This window comes from Musa acuminata, chromosome BXJ2-6 (genome assembly GCF_036884655.1).
Source record: "Musa acuminata AAA Group cultivar baxijiao chromosome BXJ2-6, Cavendish_Baxijiao_AAA, whole genome shotgun sequence".
NCBI lineage: Eukaryota > Viridiplantae > Streptophyta > Magnoliopsida > Zingiberales > Musaceae > Musa > Musa acuminata.
Window position 1 is genome coordinate 9,717,322 of NC_088343.1, and position 18,844 is coordinate 9,736,165.

At 36.8% G+C, this 18,844-nt stretch overlaps 3 protein-coding genes across 5 annotated transcripts; 1 reads left to right on the top strand and 2 right to left on the bottom strand.

The window, feature by feature from the left end:
- The first annotated feature begins 790 nt into the window (after nucleotides 1-790).
- Nucleotides 791-7,958, top strand: LOC135614704 (polyadenylate-binding protein-interacting protein 7-like). 2 transcript variants are annotated; one of them, XM_065112340.1, is made up of 6 exons: nucleotides 791-1,109; nucleotides 3,579-4,428; nucleotides 5,324-5,729; nucleotides 5,833-5,903; nucleotides 6,980-7,104; nucleotides 7,409-7,958. In XM_065112340.1, exons 2-6 carry the CDS (start codon nucleotides 3,658-3,660, stop codon nucleotides 7,707-7,709), a joined length of 1,674 nt encoding a protein of 557 aa, XP_064968412.1. In that variant the 5' UTR covers nucleotides 791-1,109; nucleotides 3,579-3,657; the 3' UTR covers nucleotides 7,710-7,958. The 2 variants fall into 2 exon arrangements, with proteins under 2 accessions (XP_064968412.1, XP_064968411.1); XM_065112339.1 differs by having other exon boundaries at nucleotides 792-1,109; nucleotides 5,318-5,729.
- Nucleotides 7,959-8,045: 87 nt separating this feature from the next.
- Nucleotides 8,046-13,531, bottom strand: LOC135614705 (proteasome subunit alpha type-6-like). Of its 2 annotated transcripts, XM_065112342.1 has the most exons (9): nucleotides 13,329-13,522; nucleotides 13,076-13,170; nucleotides 12,892-12,973; nucleotides 11,936-12,032; nucleotides 10,139-10,197; nucleotides 9,962-10,044; nucleotides 8,833-8,928; nucleotides 8,414-8,473; nucleotides 8,046-8,289 (listed from the first exon to the last, which is right to left on the bottom strand). In XM_065112342.1, exons 1-9 carry the CDS (start codon nucleotides 13,402-13,404, stop codon nucleotides 8,197-8,199), a joined length of 741 nt encoding a protein of 246 aa, XP_064968414.1. In that variant the 5' UTR covers nucleotides 13,405-13,522; the 3' UTR covers nucleotides 8,046-8,196. The 2 variants fall into 2 exon arrangements, with proteins under 2 accessions (XP_064968414.1, XP_064968413.1); XM_065112341.1 differs by having other exon boundaries at nucleotides 12,892-13,170; nucleotides 13,329-13,531.
- A 1,404-nt stretch (nucleotides 13,532-14,935) lies between these two features.
- On the bottom strand, nucleotides 14,936-18,844 carry LOC135613828 (protein LAZ1 homolog 2-like). The gene is made up of 8 exons (XM_065110851.1): nucleotides 18,563-18,844; nucleotides 18,111-18,167; nucleotides 16,910-17,018; nucleotides 16,342-16,523; nucleotides 16,183-16,271; nucleotides 15,803-16,052; nucleotides 15,442-15,675; nucleotides 14,936-15,217 (listed from the first exon to the last, which is right to left on the bottom strand). The coding sequence occupies exons 1-8, from the start codon at nucleotides 18,710-18,712 to the stop codon at nucleotides 14,936-14,938; spliced, it is 1,353 nt and encodes a 450-aa protein (XP_064966923.1). The 5' UTR covers nucleotides 18,713-18,844.

Below are 18,844 nucleotides of genomic sequence, written 5' to 3' on the forward strand. Positions count from 1 at the left end.
TCAGTAGAAAGTAAGATATAAATTCATAATGTTTTTCATTTCGAATATAATTTTGGGTCTAAATATTCAATAATCCTTCCTCTTTTTATATGATTGTACTTGTAAAACGAATCAAGTCGAATTAATTTAGTAACTCAAATTTGACGATATCATTTTCTTAATTAATGTCACATATTATTTTTTATCAATTCCTTGAATTATCCTAAGAGTCCCTAAACTATGTTCAACTACAATAATTCCGAAAACAAATAATATTAGTGACATTGATCCATAAGTGTTCCTAACCATATAATAATGTACATTAAGATTTTATTAAAAGTGATTGAGGATTAGTTATATATTAATATTTGACATTGATATTATATTCGAATACACCCATCATTGATATAGGCAGTCACTACTCTCTATAACTCAAAAGATCGACCTAAATTAGCATCCCAAAAAATAAAATTAATTATCACAAAACAAGAAAAAAAAGAATGGTAATATCGTAGGATCATTCGTGTTCATGCGAGCATCGGATGAAAGGCAATCCCGCCGAATCATCTCCGGTGAGCACATCCTGGCCACCCATTGACCAAGCCACGGGGCGCAATCTCGATCACAGCCCTCCGTTCACTTGCCGCCACCCACAGCGGGTGACTTCATCGACACACAGTCCAAATCCTCCGGACCTTTAATCTGGGCCGTCCATCGGATTATTACTGATGCCCTCATCTTGAAGTCCACGTGGACGAAAGGTACGCCTTAATGGGTAGGTAATGGACGGCTGCTGGACTCCCGCCAGAGTCAACAAAGAGGGCGAGAGAGAGATTGGGGCATCCTCTTCTTCTTCTTCTTCTTCTTCTTCTTCCTCCGCTTCTTTGGACGGTGGTGGACGAAATCGGCGTGGGATCGACCTGGGACTAAGCGTAGACGGAGGGGTCCGAAGCGGAGGTAGCCCGAGGCGGCGAATCGGTGGAGGAGGTTTGAGTTCGCCTTTTAATCCAGAGCTCGAGAAAGAAATCGAGAGGAGGAGGATCGCATCTGTTGTTACTCTCGCATCTCCGATCTCTTGACTCTTATGGACCGGTTTCCAGCCATATATACCCTTTTCGATCTAAGGAAAGGTGGGAATCCCGTCTTTAGTCTTTTCTTGGTCTTGAACTTTTATGGACGCAGTATGGAATTTCTAGCGTGGGTTTATCAAAAGAGACGGAATCTTCGGATCTTTACTTTTCTGATGTGTTTTATGGGGTGGGTCTCATGGAAGATCATCGTTCCTTTGAGGAAAAAAAAAGTTAAAGCTCCAGGGTTTGTGGTTTTTGATTGATTTTGGGAGATTCTTGATGAGGCGGTCTCTTTTTTCCAGCTTTGCGTATGCTTGGGCATGTGTTTCTTGGCTTCCTGATGCTAATTTCTGTTTGTATGCTTAGATCTGAAGGGAATATGTGTTGTGATTTTCTTTGCCACAAGTATAGAAGTTATTTTGTATGGATCAATGTGAACATCAGAAAATAAAAAAAAGATGTTGATCTTAGAAATCATAGGCAGTTACACAACGAAGATTTCTTTAGTTCTGGAGTAGATTAATTGCGTTCTCGAATATTTCTTTAGTTTTAGAGTAGATTAATTGCAGTCTCTCTGGAAATCTTGGATATTATATGCCACTGTCTATATATTTGTCTAGATCTCCATATTCTAACATCATATACTTTCAGATTGTACTTAATTGCCAGTTATGATCTCGCTTAAACAGTTGATGATTACAAGCACAAACCCGGTGTAGTAACAAGGATCAAGTTTACTTGAGGAAATGATGGAACTATAGTAGTGAAGTGGAGAGGTTGTTGATACCTGAACGGTGGAATCCACCTGATGCCATATCTAAATCAACTCAACTGTTCACCACCCTTGTCCTTATTACTGGGCTCCATATTAAGTCCCTTCTCACAAGCAATGATGATCAGTGGTCCCTTCTAATTATATAAAAAAAATGAATCGAGGCATATTTGAGAAAAGGACCAAAGCTTCAAATAATTGGTTCAGAGATTCATAATTGTTTAAAGTGGTAAAGAATTATATGTTCCTATAGTTGGAATTGAAGTTGGTTATGAATTTTAGGCATCTAGAATTTTGTTATTAGGGATCGGAAAAAGAATTTCTTATTCATTTATTGCTTGCATGCACAAAAGAGACATTGTTGTGTAATGGAATAAGTCCAGCTTTGCACTCATATTTGCCATCACAGCTGAAATAGCTGTTGAGAGAAAAAACGAAGAGGCCCCTAGATTGTAGAAGTTGAACTCCTATTGGTCTCACTGACCATAAAGAAAACCACAAAATACATTGAAACTTGTAAGGACATAGGTACAAGGTCCAAAGCAGGAATGTTGGTTTTGTAATCAAAATTACCAAGGGAACAACACCATCTCCTGCAGGTTCTCCTGATCCCTATACTGATTTTGATTGGCCAATCTGAGTCGGATAAATTGGGGCCCAAAACCATCATATTCTTCAAAGAACCATCAGGCTAGGCCAAAATCGTCAGTCTTGGCTTGATCTTGACTTATTTCCAGCTAATTGCAACCGACTCCAGACATTCACCCCATTGGTTTCTCTTGATTTGGTTGCACCCTTCCACTAGTAACGATAAAGGATGTAGTCAAGTTTCAACTGGTTTCAACTGGCTTAAGTTGATTTGGCTTATCTTCTATTTGTTTTGATAAATCTAGAAAATCCTGGCTTATTTAAAATGTTGGATGACCTACTTTATTCCTGAATGGATTTTTGTTCATTTCAGAAGGAAAAAAATTGGCCATATGATTCAGTCAATCTGGGTTGTTTCTGGTCAATCACAAACATAGTCCATCCCATGAAACTTGCACAACATACAAATGAAGAGCCTTGTTTTCTCTTGTTTCATGTAGCAGTTGCCTTAGGGCAAGTTGAAGAGGCCTAAGAAGGAGGGGGAAAAAAACAAAAAACTATATCCCCACAATCATTGAATAAATCTTTGAAGGTAGATGAAGAAGAGAAAATGGGCATTGAGGCTTCAGAACGAAAGATACTGCCAAAAAGACTGAAAGGTGATGTTCTTTAGGATTAGTTTTGGGCCACCTTAGGCTACGAGTTCGTTGCACACTCATACTTTTCCTGGTATAACTAATATTTAATAGTGTTGGTTATCATTTTAGAATTAGATTTGGGCCACCTTAGGCTAAAAGTTGGTGGAAAATATACGTACCTTTAACAGAAGCAGTGAACTTATCTGGTGCCTTTTCCGATTAACAGAATTCTGTTGCATCAGTGTAACTATTTCCATTTAATTAACATTTCATATTGAAACAAACTTTTGCTAAATAGTCAAATAAGTCAGGACCAAATTGCTAAAAAGTTGAAGTTGAAATATTTTTCCTGCAGTTGCGTGTCTCTTGTATAGTCGACTCTACTTTTTGTAGTTGGTAATATAGCAAGCAATGCAGTTTTCTGTTACTCCTTTTGGAATTATGTTTACTGAACTGTCATTTTAGTTTTGATGTCGTTGATATGTTTATTTGTGGATCCCTGAATCTTATTTATTATGGTGTTATCTGCAGGGTTGGGATAAATTCTTCCTGAAACTTTCTTTTCATACGAAGTACTCTGCTTAACCAAGAGATTAGTACTTCAATAAAGATGAATTCATCCAACAAAGGTCTTTCTGGCAGTAAGGATTTGAAGTTGGGTTCATTGAACATGGCTAACTCATTAAACCCCAATGCAGCAGAATTTGTTCCTTCAGCTCTTAAATACGCCTATGGGACCGCTAAAAGCTCAGGTGCAGCCAAGCTTGATCTTCCAGGATCTTCTGAAAAAGTAGTCTTAGATCGATCAGAGTCTGATATCTCAAATAATTCGGATGATGAGGTACACAAGTACTGGCAACATCAACTTCCAGACGACATCACTCCTGACTTTGAAATTGTAGGACAAGAAGAGCTGCATGAACCTGGACATCTTACACTTGCAGGTTTGTCAATTCACGATGGTGTTGAGCAATCAAAATTTTCAACGTCAATGACTGACCAGATATTAGATATGCGGCAAGATCTATCTTCTCTTTCAACTGACAATATCAACTTGAGTGGAAAGATGAGATCTCCTGGATCCATCTATTCCAGAGAACAATCACTGGTTGCATCCATGACTTCGGCTGCTGATATATGGGGTAAGCCTATGATAAATGGTGAACAGCAAGGGGAGGGGCATCAGTGGGATAGAGATTATAATGCTGGTCCAGTGGATAATTTGATAGATGACAATGTGTTTCTTGAGAACTCAATCACAGATCCAATAGAATTCTTGTCATCACAATTTCCTGGGTTTGCTGCTCAGAGCCTCGCAGATGTTTATTATGGGAATGGATGTGATTTGGACTTAACCATTGAGATTCTGACTCAGCTTGAGGTATCTTGCTTCCATTTACACATTATTTTTAGATAAATTGTTGATGTCTTAGCTCTTAGGTCTATTTGGAACCATGATGGTCCATGGTGTGCTGTATTATTCGATGCATAGAAGAATGTTCTTTAATGTCTTCCTAAAGCTAACAAATCCAAATAGCCAGTTAGAGTCTTCTGGAAGATTTCTGGATTTGACATAGGTGCTACCTCTTTGAGTGTTTCCCTGTTGCTGTTAGAAGCAAAAGCATCGAGTGTTGCATTGATAAATATGGTTGTCTCGGTTTATTGTTTGACATTGTATTTTGCTAGGAAGGCATAGTAGAGATAGCTTGACTGTGAGGAAAGTCATTCTATGCACCTTTTTAACATCAAAGTGATGTTGAAGTTTGTTCATCTTTTCTTCTGTCACGGAAACAGTCTCTTTAAATATTTAAAGGTAAAGTTACGTACATTGGCCCTCCCGAGATCCCGCATTGACGGGAGCCTCGTCTACTGGGTACACCCTTTATTTGTACCTCTATTATTTGTAGTATTACTACATGCGATGCTTATTACAAAATGATGACAAGGTGACCGTTTGCAAATATCTTTCTAGGTGATTCATTTGAACTGCTTCTATATTCTGAGCTAATGTTGATTTTTTTTACCTCGCATAAGGAGTTGTACAGTAGATAATATCATAATAGTTCTTAATTTTTTTTGCTTTGCGTCACTTGTAAAGGCTGTACCAAACCGTACAAAATTTTTGTTGACAGTTTTACCTGAAAGGAAAATAAATCATGGGCGATGCAATGTTTTCTAGTTGCATAGTGCCTCGAAGTTGTGTAGTTATATCTTCTGGTCTACTTCGGTAGGTTGTTTGGGGGCTTGACGGTGACATTTTTGTGTTGTAGCTTCAGGTTGATGCTGGTTTTGGTCAGAAGCTTAATTCACAGTCCTTGGCCACTCCAAACTTTAGCCCATTGGATTTTCCTGCTCTTCCGGTAGCAGACACCCTGAATGGATTGTCAAAGTATTCCAGAGAAGAAGCTCATAATGGTTCTAATATGTATAGATATCCTTCTGGTATATCAAGAGGCGATATTGATTTTGCTTCAACTGTTAGGAAGCTAGCCTCACAGAATTCTGGTCACTGGAGCTATGAGAGAAACGGTTCGGCTGATGGTGCTGCTGGTTCAAGTAAAAATTCCCAGCTGCTATCCAACTCATACAATGGTAATAATAAGATGGTTTTTGGAGATAGGTGGCATGGATCACGTGTATCTCGGTCATCTCCTGTTTGGCTTGAGACTGGGGAAGCAGTGGGTAATATTTTTAGGATAGCTTCTTTACGATTGATCACCATTTTTCATGAATCTCCACTGGATTTAAGGTAAGGTTTTTTTTTTTTGTTCGTTTGAGATTACAGCTAATATTTATTCAGAGTCAAGGGAAGAAGCTCGTGATTTTGCACGCCTTCGAAACACATGCTTTGAACAGGTAGATGGCTCCTTTTAATTGTGCTTTTAGTGCATGAGGTTCAAGACATTGTTCACAAATGATTTATAAGGTTGTTGTTATTGGCTGATCGTCGACTTGCATAGAGTTTGATATTCTTATATGCTTTGTACCTGATAATAAAATACAATGCATGTTCCAGCTTTAGTAGACAGAAAAGTTGGCTGTGGTGGCCGAAGGACATCAGAAAATCGAGGTTACATGCTAGAGGTACCTGGATGTCCCTTTGTTGGTTTGGGGCATGCAGCCACTCCGGGGTAGCAATCGTGATTGTGTTTAATGTTTTCAGAAGGACCATTATATTAAGTTCTCTTTGTTGCAAATTACTTTTTCTTATGGTCTTGTTATGATTTTTTTTTCATTTTTTTGAATCTTAAAATGGAAAACTAGTGCCAGATGGAATATGGTAGTATTAATTTCTTTTTCTAAATTTCAAGTGATGTTTCTTAAAGTAAACTTCAGATGGTATTGTATTGTGTTTCTGAAAAATAGGAGAAACCAAGTGAAAGAGGATCTTTGGAGTTTAGAAAACTTGGCACCTGTAATATTCCTGGAATCAGTTAACACACATCAAAGTCGAGTTAACAATATGGTAAAATAAGGTGAAAACAATTGAAACATCATACCAGTGGATTTAAAATGAACTTGCAAATAATAGATGAGAGTCACATTTTTTATATGTTGGATTATTTAAGTGTAACGATTGTGTTCGAAACATGGTCATTTTGAAGGTAAGATGAACATATTGAGGAAGGACACAGACACACTAAAATCAAAGCAAATAGTATGTGCACTGAACCTAGACGGTTGGAACATGCTCACATCGAGGATAAGGATGTCATAGTGTTGAAGCATGTTGTGTACTTTCTCAGGATTACTGGCTTGAGTGGGAAGATTAGATTTGTTTTTATGGTTCTGAATGTTTCCTGTTTGGCTCTTGCTATGATGAAATAACATTTAGTTTTATGTGAAGGAATTATGAATTACATGTATTTAGATGGGAATTTTAGCTGTGTTATTTGAACTAATAAGTCCTCTTTATGGATTATTATTACCAGGCAAGACTCGCCTATTTGATTGGAAACAAGGCTCTAGCCAAGGAACTGAGTATGAAGGGTCAGTTGTACAGCATTCAGATGAAAGCAGCTCATGAAAAAGCTAAAGAAACAATTTACCGAAAAAGGTTGGACGCTTATCACTTGTGCATCCTAGTTTCTAACAACAACAACACACACAAATTATAATTCATGCATAGTTTTTCTTCAATTGTTAAAAGTGTTAGTAGTTGTATTGCCCCTTGACTGACTTGAAATGTTGTCTGTGCCTGGGCTAAATAGATGATGTCTTTGAATAGTTCCTCTTGTTACTATCACCACTCCTGCAACCCAAACAACAACCACCACTCTTGAACTCGCTGTAACCTTTGTAAATAAAAGCACCACTGGTAATAGTTTTTTTTTTTGTGTTTTTGCCATGTAATTTTCCAGGAACCCACAGTCTCGTGAGATGCAGGGCTACAGCCGGGGGCAAGATCATCTGATTGATCTCCATGGTCTTCATGTGACTGAAGCTAAACATGTTCTAGATCATGAGCTGAGACTTCTGAGAAGCACAGCAAGGGCCACCGGGCAGAGGCTGCAGGTGATGGTGTGTGTTGGGACTGGCCACCATACCAAGGGCACTCGAACTCCCGCCAGGCTCCCTGCGGCAGTCGAGCAGTACCTGCTCGACGAAGGCCTTGACTACACCCACCACCAACCGGGTCTGTTCCGTGTCGTCATATATTGACTGACACCTTGTAGATCGGAGAGAAGAAAATTAAGGCAAAAAAAAATATACATATATGGAAAGAAGAGAAAGTAGACCACACTCTGATTCTTGTACCGTGTATAGAGAGAGTCTGGGTACAACGGTAGTGTAACATTATCAATGATGGACGTTTTGTAGGTTTATCTGCGGGCGGAATTCCGCGTACCTTCTTTTGCCAGAGTCTGAACTCATGGATTAGTTAATTATTCTGAGAATCTTTTGTGGACACTTTTTGATTTGGTGTGCTTGTCCGCCTCGTGTTCTGGAAGTCTATTAGTTTACTCATTAGACATTCGTCAACACTTAATTCTGGAGTGGAGAAAAAACAAAATCGTATCCGCTTGAAAGGCGTTGCAGCACCACAGTTTTACATTTTTGGTTTTACGGAAACCAAAGTATTGTCCAAAGTTAAAGACGACTCCCACAATCGAAACTGAATCAAAGCAGCGGTAATACGATTTTGCCATCAATCCCGTTCACTGATAGCTGTCAGGTGTTCATCAATCTCCTCTGTCGACAACACTCTGAAAACTGTATCTTCTTTCCTCACAACTCCCACCTGGTGAATGACCCAAACGTTAACCATATCGTACAAGTACATTTATGTTAATAATGGCTATCAACTTTCGATTGAGGCTAATTTTGTCCAACCATTCAAAAACATTGAAGTCGAGAGATTTTACCTCTATCTCCGTAGCTTTAAAATCCTCCTGAAGAACTGATTGCAGAGCAGATATTGCGATCTGCAAGAATAAAGTCAACAAGTCAGGCAAATCATGTAACCTACTATCATCAATTCATACACGACAAACACTAGCCTAAGTTCATTAATCACCTAGTCAAAAGTACATCTTATCTATGCAAAATAACAGACATTCTAAACAAAAATCACCTAGTCAACGTACATCTTATCTACGCAAAATAACAGACATTCTAAACAAAAATCACCTAGTCAAAGTACATCTTATCTACGCAAACACGACAAAGAAGTTGAAATTGGAAGCCATGAAGTTCATGAGAACAATTTTTTGACAACCGATGGACAATTCTGAGATAGGCAACTGATGTTTACTGCATACTGACTGAAACCTCAGATTTTTACCTGCACAGTTTCCTCGTATGAGAATGCAGGATCATTCTTCATTTTCTTTTCCAAAAAGTTGATTGCTTCTTGCTCTTTCAGACCTGCACTTGTGGCCTGGAAACAGTAGTATTTCAATTACTACCATGATTGTAACTACACACTTGAAGGCAAAATTCCAATCACACAAGTAGCCTTCTTTTTTACAAGGACTGCTTATCTTCTGCACTTAGTCACCTTGCCAGTCATGAAATTAGGTTAAATATAGTTGCAGTCAACAGATACCAAGCTTATACAAAACAGAAGGATCTATAGAACCAATTCACAACTTAATATGTCAATTGAACAGAGTAAGGAAAAATGCATTGACATGAGTCATATCAATAAAAATGTTGTAAAAAGAAATAAGCTAATGCTACAATGTAGGATCAGTTGTCAACAGCCACATATAAAGACAATGTTGGCTTGCATCTCGAATAAAGGGAATTAAAAAAGATCAGTTCCTTAATGGATTTTGTAACCTCTATAATAAGAGTTTATTAGATCTAGTAGAAAAAAAATATTATTTGAGGGTCAAGAATCAGCAAAAGCCTCAGACTCCCACCAGATTTTGTATCAGCCACCTTATTTTACACAAGATTCAAAACTCACTACACAACAATTGAGCTATATGATTATAGATGTTTCAGTAAATATTTCATTGCCATATCTAACACGATTTCCAGAAAATAAATGAAAATTCTCTGAACGAAAAGAAAAAAGGACACACCTACACCATCTCGTGCTTGCATTTTTTCCTAAGATAGGAAATAACAGGAATTCATGAAAATAATTGTTTGAGTTTGTTACCATAGAAATTAACAAAATTGACACAATCAGCATAAAGACACAATAACAACGAGACCTTTTTTTAAGAAAAATGGTCATAAAAAAATCTGTCATGGTTATGCTAAGTCTATAAATAGACACGAATAAAATAAAGAGGCATAACTGTAAAACATTTTAAAATAAATGCACGAACTGGCACTAATCATATTTCATCTTCAAATTAGTTCCAGACTCGGTAAGCATTCATATCCATCTTTAGTAAATATCCAAAGACTGCTGAAATAAAAAACAAGAAAAAGATGCACTACGATGTATCACATACCTTGTGCCCAAAGAAATGCCCAGCTGGGTCACATTTAAAGAGCTGAGGTCCTTTCTCTTCGTCAATACCCAAGATCATAGCAACTTCACAATAAAATTTGTAGTGGTATGAGAACAAAAGAAAAGGGGATGTATAGAAGCCAAGAGTTGGTGATCTCAGGTATTTTCAGAAACTAACCTATTCCAAGAGGTCTCATATAGGCATGTTGGGTGTAAATCTGTGATTTATCTGCTATCCTGTATGTACGTACAAGAAGAATATAGGTCATAAGACTACAAATATAAAAAATTCATCAAGAGAAATAACGAAAGCATTCCAGAGCAGAGGAAGAAAAAAACCCGAAATATAATAAAAAAATAATTGACTAAAATATTGGTGACAGACAAATCACAGACTGTTGAAAAGAAAAACCAGAGGATAGATATAAACTTCAGAATAACAAGAAAATGACAGGTAGTCAATAAAAGCTATTAACCAACAAGCTACAATTCCAATTTGATTATCAATTTATAGATTCAAGTAATAATCAAATTATTTTAAGAAAGTAATGAAACTGATCCTTGACCTGGAGTGCCATGAAATTTATGCCGAACTTGGCATGCTATCATTTGACAGAAGAGGGATATTCAAGCCATGGTTCGTTTTACCGGTCCGTACCTATGTGCCGACCAATTGTTGGTACGATATATACCGAGCATATCAACACATAGTACATAGGAGCATACCGATGTATCATCCATACCAGTCCCTTCTCAAACCGATACGTACCAAGCGGAATGCCACGGTACGACAAACCTTGATTCAAGCCAGCCTTAAGGACTAATAGGACAGTAAGTTAAGATGATGTTTCTCCATATGCATTAAGGTCTTACATCAAAGAAGTAAACCTTTAACATCCTTGTTGACTTAGGAAGCCTAGAGAGAGAGGGTTGGAACAGGTAGGAAGGTTAAATTGTAAGCGGAATATTCTAAGCTAAGCTTTTCTTTTCCTCTTTTGATAAGTAACAAAAGTCAGATATTATGAGTTTACCACAAATGATATAGCATATTGAAAAGAACTAAGGTTCTGTTTTTGCAGAACATTAATCTTCTGATCTGGACAACCATTTTCAATTTTGAAGTTCTACCATACTTGCAATGATCCCAATCGAAAGCAATTTATCAAACCTAAACGAACTGCTAGCAAATGATTCTAATCCAAAGTTAGATATTTTAATTACATTGAACACTTGATTTAGTAGGAACTGCTTGTTCACCAATTACAGTGTGCACAAATGGCTACATGTAGTTATACAAATTCTAACTTTACCCCCAGATGAACCAACTATGGATGAGCAATGGACTAAATCTTTACATAGATACGGAACATCCAACACAAAAGCCCAACCATCATCAAAAGCTTCACGCCATAAAAACTAACTCGTGGACTTCTTTTAGGAGTCAGAAGCCTAGCTAGCAGATCCATGATTCTACAATTGAATGTCAGATTCCTGAATCTAAGAAATCTCCATGACACATTAATTACCAACGATAATAACTGCCTACAATGATTTTGCCTGTTGTTTCCACCCGCAACATAGAGGACAATCCCATTTTACGTAAATATCATGCAAGCATGAAGCAAAATACTTTCACCATGATAGATGTGAATCAATTTATCAGATGTCTTGCTACAAATATTAGGAACTATAATAATCCCCAAGGAAAAATGGACATCGTCGTTTGTAATAGATAAAGCCCACTGGGGCAAGTAATAACAATTATGGAATGATAACTGCAAGTATTACAATGTGGATGTCACTGTTCTAAAGTATATGTAATTGGAGAGTCTCGTCAATATCTTAGGAAAAACACAATTTAATTGGAAAATTTTGGTAGATATAACTAGAATGTTCATAAATTGACTTCGCACAATGTTATAGAGATTGATTTCATTCTTTTTAAAAAATATAAGCAAGAATTGAATGACCATACCATTTGGCTAATACATCTACAGGCATCTCATATCCCCATTTAAAACGAAATTCGGCTGCCTCATTTCTTGCTTGTTGGACTAAAGATCTTGCATCAGCTACAACAACAATGACATAATTAAAACTTATCATATTGAATGATACAAATATTAACCAGCAAATTGTAGGTAAACTTATCATCTCAATCCAAAATAATAGGAGTACCATATAAATCAAATCTTCTAATATAAGAAATCAACAGATAATTTTCCAATCTTTTTTTCTAAGGAAAGAAAGGCATTTGTTTGAACTAAAATATGGTCCTTGTGAGTTAGTTTAACCAAAAAATATAATTCAAAGTAATATATTATGGTAGCTTTTGTTTCAGAAAACATATCAAGTTCTCAGTTTCAATACAAAAACTGTTAATGATCAATCTGACCTAAGTTACTCATTTGACTTATTGGTTTATTCACACTGACCATGGAACTAATGACTCTTAGAAACATCTTTTATTCTCACATCTAGAAAAAAGCATCAGATATGAACTATTATGAAGCACCCTGGAAAAAAAATGTCCAGTTACACAGAACAAGTTCGGTTCCAGCTACTGACCTGGCCCGTCTAACAGACACTTCAAGCTCGACATGAAATCTATCTCCATATGAACTCTCATCATTTTCAGCAAACTATACTATAGAATTAAAATTTTTTCAGTCCCTTTTCTTCTTCAAACTTCTCCCACATGAATGTAATAGTTCATGCCCAATCAACCATCAGAAGATGGTGGCAAACAGGAAGTGTCTATGTTCATCACCGATTTGAAATGTGTTACAAAACAAAGATTTCGCATGAGGTGATAATCTCCTAGATTTGGAGCTATATAAGTGCTTCAGAATCCTCAGACAACCAAACGCATCCGCACATAGACTCGAGCAACATAAATGCCTACAAAAAGAAGCAAGATATATAGAAAACCTGTTATCCCAGTCGCTAACAGTCCGAGGTACTTCGTGATGGGAAAGAGATGCGTGACACTGGTCTGATCCAAAAGCTTGTCCTGCATTAGTTTTCCCACAACAAGAACAAAGATTAATACCGTAATACAAAGAGAAGATCGCATCCACGACGGTGTTAAAGATCGAGGTAACCAGACACTCACGGGAACCTTCTTCTGAGTGACAACACATACGGAATCCTTCCCTCTGACCCCAATCGACGTGATCCCGGACGCCTTCACGGCCTTGAACGCATATTCTGCCCCAATCAAGAAAAAACATGGTTCAAGAACAACGATCAAAACCCTAGAACCCGTTTGCTCGTCCGCTGCAACGCCAGGACAAGAATCCGACCTCCAGAAACCAGGAACTCAAGATCACGCCCTTATGGTGGGAATCAAGAACCCTAGGGCTTACCGACTTGGTAGAGACGGCCCTCGGGGGAGAAGATCGTGATGTGACGATCGTAGCCGGCTCCGGTTCCGCGACTCATGGCGCTGTACCAACTCTCTCTTCGGTCGGATGCTAGGGTTTGCTCCGAGCCTTCGTGGCAAGATTAGGATTACACTGGCGTGCCGAGAGATGCCGAGCGCCGATGAGGGGAAGAAGCCTAGATAAATGCTTGCGCCGCAAGCAAGAAGTGGTTTCTTGCTATTACGTCCCCCGAGCATTCATTTATTTTATTATGGAAATCTTATTTTTACAATTTAATCCCTGTATTATGTTTTTTTATCAAACTTGAACTCGATTTCTCATGTTTAGGTCCTTTGACCAATCGATTGGGAGTTGACCCCGTTTAATCAACATTTTCATTGATCTCAAGACTAACATATTAAGTTTATATTTCATTGATCTCAAAATTTTCCAATCAGTCTCAACTTGAGAAAAATTGAATAATTTCACAAATGCACCAAATATAATGGTAAAAGATCAAAATCTGAGTCATGCTGAAAGCATTAAGTACATTTGTTAAATCTAATAGTTGAATATATAAAATATTTTTTTAAAAAAATAAAATTAACATATCATTATGAGCTTAATTAACAAAGAAGGATTTTATTTTATTATCCTTTGATCAAATTTAGAATTAACTTGCGCTAAGAGCTTTTGATCTTGTTTGAGAGTATCGAATGTAGTGTCTAACATATATTAAGACTAATATTATATAATTTTTTAACGTGATCTTTTCGATACTCAATTGAGTTAGGTGATGATAAAAGAAAGAAACGTGTCTTGATTTATCTTTTATGATTATGAGAAACTATTTGAAAAATTTTTCTTCAGATTTAACTGACATTGTCAAATTATCAATTAAGATGTTTTATTCAAACTTTTTCTCATACCAGCTTTAAATATAGAAAAAAAGATTTTATCCCAACTAGATTTAAATGGGGTAGATAAGGGTTAATAATCAAAATAAAAGTGTCTCTATTTAACAGAAGTTTCATGGATAATTTTCTTTTCCTTCCTAAATAAATAGTTCAATGCAAACCCATTTTGATCTCATCCTTTCTATCGTCCATTTCTTTTATACATATATCCCAACCTTTATATTTATGTATAAAAATCATTCACATATACTTTTGGTAACATCCAAAGAACTCCAGTGACTTATTCCCAATGCAGCTAGCTAATATGAATTAAAGACATAAAAACATGACATGCCTGTTATGGCTCACAAGTTCTCTAAATCGTAACAATCTCAAGAATCACTGATCTGTGCAGGAATAATGAGTTCCTTGGCCACTATTGAATACCATTGCCAGATATTTTTACATGATAAGATGTTACAAAGCAAAATAAATCTTCTATCAAATGCTGCCATTGCTAAAACATACACCTGATCACTAATAACTCCACAGGACAGACCCTTTTCTCAGAGATAGAAGCAACTATGGAACAAGAAACTATGGACAACCATTACAAACTTTCAATATGAAGCTAGTGTATACAAAAGTCTAAACCAACTGTAACTTTGACAACAAAGATATTGTGCATTTGACATCTTGAGGCACAAAGCACTGTCATCTTGGGCAACTTTCAGCTTCATACTTCACTTCAGAATTGACTACAGATTTGTGGTGACCAAGATTCTCTGTATTTTCAGACTCAACTTTCATTTCGGAGCTGAATTCCAATTTCAGATCCACAAAGTTCTCTGTAACACATTCGTCTACTTCAACTTCAGGTTTTTTTCCTTTATCAGAGCCAACAGAGATGTGACGAATGGTGTCCTGGAACTTGGTGACACTTTTCTCGACGGGTTCAATTGCTTGAGATATGGTTAATGCCACATCCTTTACCACCTGCACAAAAATTTTACAAAGGGTTCAATTGCTTGAGATATGGTTAATGCCACATCCTTTACCACATTCTTTACCACAAGCAAAAGGTTAAAGAACCAAGAGAGACATAAATTTTACAAAGCAATTGTCATAGATTTCATGTACTAATGCTAAAGTTAACTACAGGTAAATGTATCTACTTTATGCCATCTCAATTTACTGTATTATAAGATGAGAGGACTCACATGTTCGCCACCTCCTAGAACAACATCTTGAACACTCTCCGTGATTCTTGTTCCAGGAGCTTCAACATGTGTTTCCTTCTGCTCCACAGTGGCTGGCCCGCTCTTGGCATTTTCAACTAATTTAGATTTGGTTTTAGATTCTACAGATGTTATTTTCCCACAACCAGAAACTGGCAGATATTTATAATGTTCTGCCGAGAAAACATATACATGGGCAATTGCTGCAATAGCCATCTGTAAAAAGGATCCACAACCTTCTTTAAAGTTAATGCACAAGAAAACATCAAAATACCAGATACATAAAAAGGATATTATATCATTTGAGAATGTGAGAACACTATGTTCTAAGTTCAGGACTCACTTCAATGCAGATAATAAAATCTTGAATACCATTTTGAATTTTCCCCCATTTTGGTAGAATACCAACATAACAGACTAATGCAATACCAACACCCTGCCACCAAGTTGCAAAGACAATGGCTTTAAAGCTTATGAACTTTGATAATGGCTTGATAGCTTGTAACCTGCTATGAGTGACATTGTAGAACTGCACGAGGCAATACAAAGCCCACATTTGACTGAAATTTATGATGATCGTAACATATGGGTACCTGTAAGCAATTGTTTGCTATCAAAAAGAAAATTATCAAGTAACCCAAAAAAAAACAGCCAAGTTGTCAAGAAGTTGTGAGGTTAGGGTACAGAAAATATCCAAATGAGGTTCCTCTATATAAGCCATACCCATAGTACCACTTGAATTCCCCTTCTCGATAAACTCCAAAAAGTTCCAGTAACAATGCCAAGAAGGCACATAATGTTTTCAGTATCATCTGCGGATACTTTTGAATTTAGCAGCTGTTTCATGATAAGCATAGAGAACATGCAAGCATATGCACTTACATATTGTACAATACCAAATTTTATAATTGTGTATAAATCTTTGCCGAGCACATTTGGGTGGAATACAAAATCATTTAGTGAATGCTGATGTTGAGCTTCATCATCTTCTTCCATGAGCAATTGCTCACTGATATCTTCTCTAGCTGCATTCTCAAGTAGTTCCACAACCCTATCTTCACCTCCTAAAATAGATACACCATGGTTAATGAGCAATTTCAAATTGACATCTCCTAGTTTTTAACTAGTGTGTTGTGCCTACCTGCAATTAAAATGGTATCTCAAGATGTACAACTATAGATTGGTCTAGAATGAAACAACAATCATGCAGACCTATTATAATTACTTGGCCTCGGGGATAGTCCACTATTCACTCATATAAATTTACAATAATTAATGAATATCATGTGTGTATCAGATAATGATTATCACGATTACTGATATCATACAAAAGAAATATATCTTTTCAGGACAAAGTATCAGTTAGTTCGTACCAGTGACCACCCTTTTTTTGGCATAAAAATGTACAGTAAAAAATCCAATTGACAGGAAAATAAATGGAAAATCTTACCAAGACAGGCAACCAAGTAGCACCAGAAAGAATACAAGGCAAATGATTCATAGCAATTCCTTAAGATGTCACAAACCATAGAAAATTTCGAGTTCCATAGTGATATTATCTGACAAGCAAAAACACTGCAGATCATTGACATAAGAAAGCCAAGTACAACAGAAGAAACAAAGAGTTCAAAAGCCTGCAAATGGACAATACACTTGTAAGTATAATATCTTCAACTTTAAAAAGAATTAAAGAAGTACCATAAGCCAGTAAATCAGTGTACTGGCTTAAACATCAAGGTTGATGACAAATCAGTTTGCGATGATTTACATTGTCCAAAATATATTCACTACAAAATTTTTTTAAGTTCATTACAGAAACGAGGGTTATAAATTGTAAGACTAACCCGATTTTGATGGCCTACATGATTAAGGACAAGCCAATTGGTCATGACCTACATGTTCAATATAAAGATAATTATCAAGTAAGAATTGCAACAATGTGTCACAAGAAAGTTTTTGTTTTGTGTTGTTATAATTGCAGAGCCTCTCATTTGAAAGATCAAACATATGTTTACATCACAGATACCATAAGGAGTCTATGACTGATCATCACTAACCGTTATTTTCATTTTATAGGTTATCTAAAGCTCACTACTTGTGGCATTATCTTTGTGCTGATCTAGGGCATACTGTTCAATTTGATAATTTACCATCTCCAGCAGCATATTTCATCCATACCATGGATAAAGAGGACACAAACAAAAGAGACCGATGCCCATTCTTGCAAGACTAATGCCCATTCCCCCAATGTATAGCAGCAACCAACAAAGTTACTAAAAGCGAAAACTTATTGCAGTAACTTATCTTGCACAAGAAGGTAAGAAACAGAGATTTAATACAATTCTCTTTGGACTGCAGGTATCTCTTACTTCTGACCGCCCAAGTGCTTTGAAGAGTTTCTGGCATTGGTTGTCTATAATCCTTATTTGGTTTCCAAGTATGTGGTAAGAAGACAACAAGAAAGGGGAATTCAAAAATAGAAAGCAGTGGATTATTCTCTGTTCTATAACTTGGAATTTTAAGTTAGTACTAAGCTCAAGACAGTGGTGTGTCCACGTCATCACACAATATCATGAAAATAGATGTATGTGCATGTTTATACATGATTAGATAAGGTAGGAGTCCAGGAAGATATAAGAAGCAATACTTACAGACTCAGTGGCATATACTGGAACCATGAATAAGACACCAATGATCCACTTCTGTTCCTAGAAACATCAAATGGAAAACTATCAATTTATGTTCAACGCTTAAAACACTCCTAACTTCAAAATATGCCGTCAACCCCAAATAGTTGGGACATTACGGTTTGTTGTTATTATTATTGATGTCGTTGTTGTTGTTTTAACGCATTCCTAGCCATCTCTATTACCCACATGGAATGTCTTCTTTATGCTCTAAGAGATTTAAATCTTTTCAGGATATGATGTCGATGCAAATGCAATTTTGCTAGTCTAAACACTGATATTATGATCTATATTAGAAATTGATGATGCTATATTTCACATATTTACATTATCTAGGTAAAAGAGAAGTGTAGCGGTGTTAACCGCAGTCATCACCAGTGTAGCTATATACTGTCGAAAACAGATGTAGAACTCACTGCAGGATTAGTGTATGCTCGTAGGTGTTGCAGAATGAGTATTGTTGACAGCGCTAATGCAATCAGCACAAAAGTTCCTCCGATAATGACTGCTGGAAGGTGAAGACTTTTATACACTCCTTCAAAGTTGGAGACGCGGTCATATGCCATTCGTAAACTCCCTCCTCCTGCGCCACTTACAAGTATTCCTTGTAATGCACTAAGATATTTATGCGTAGTTCAGAAATAGGCCATTAACAACTACCACAACGAAATATTCCATCAGTTTCTTACATAGGATTA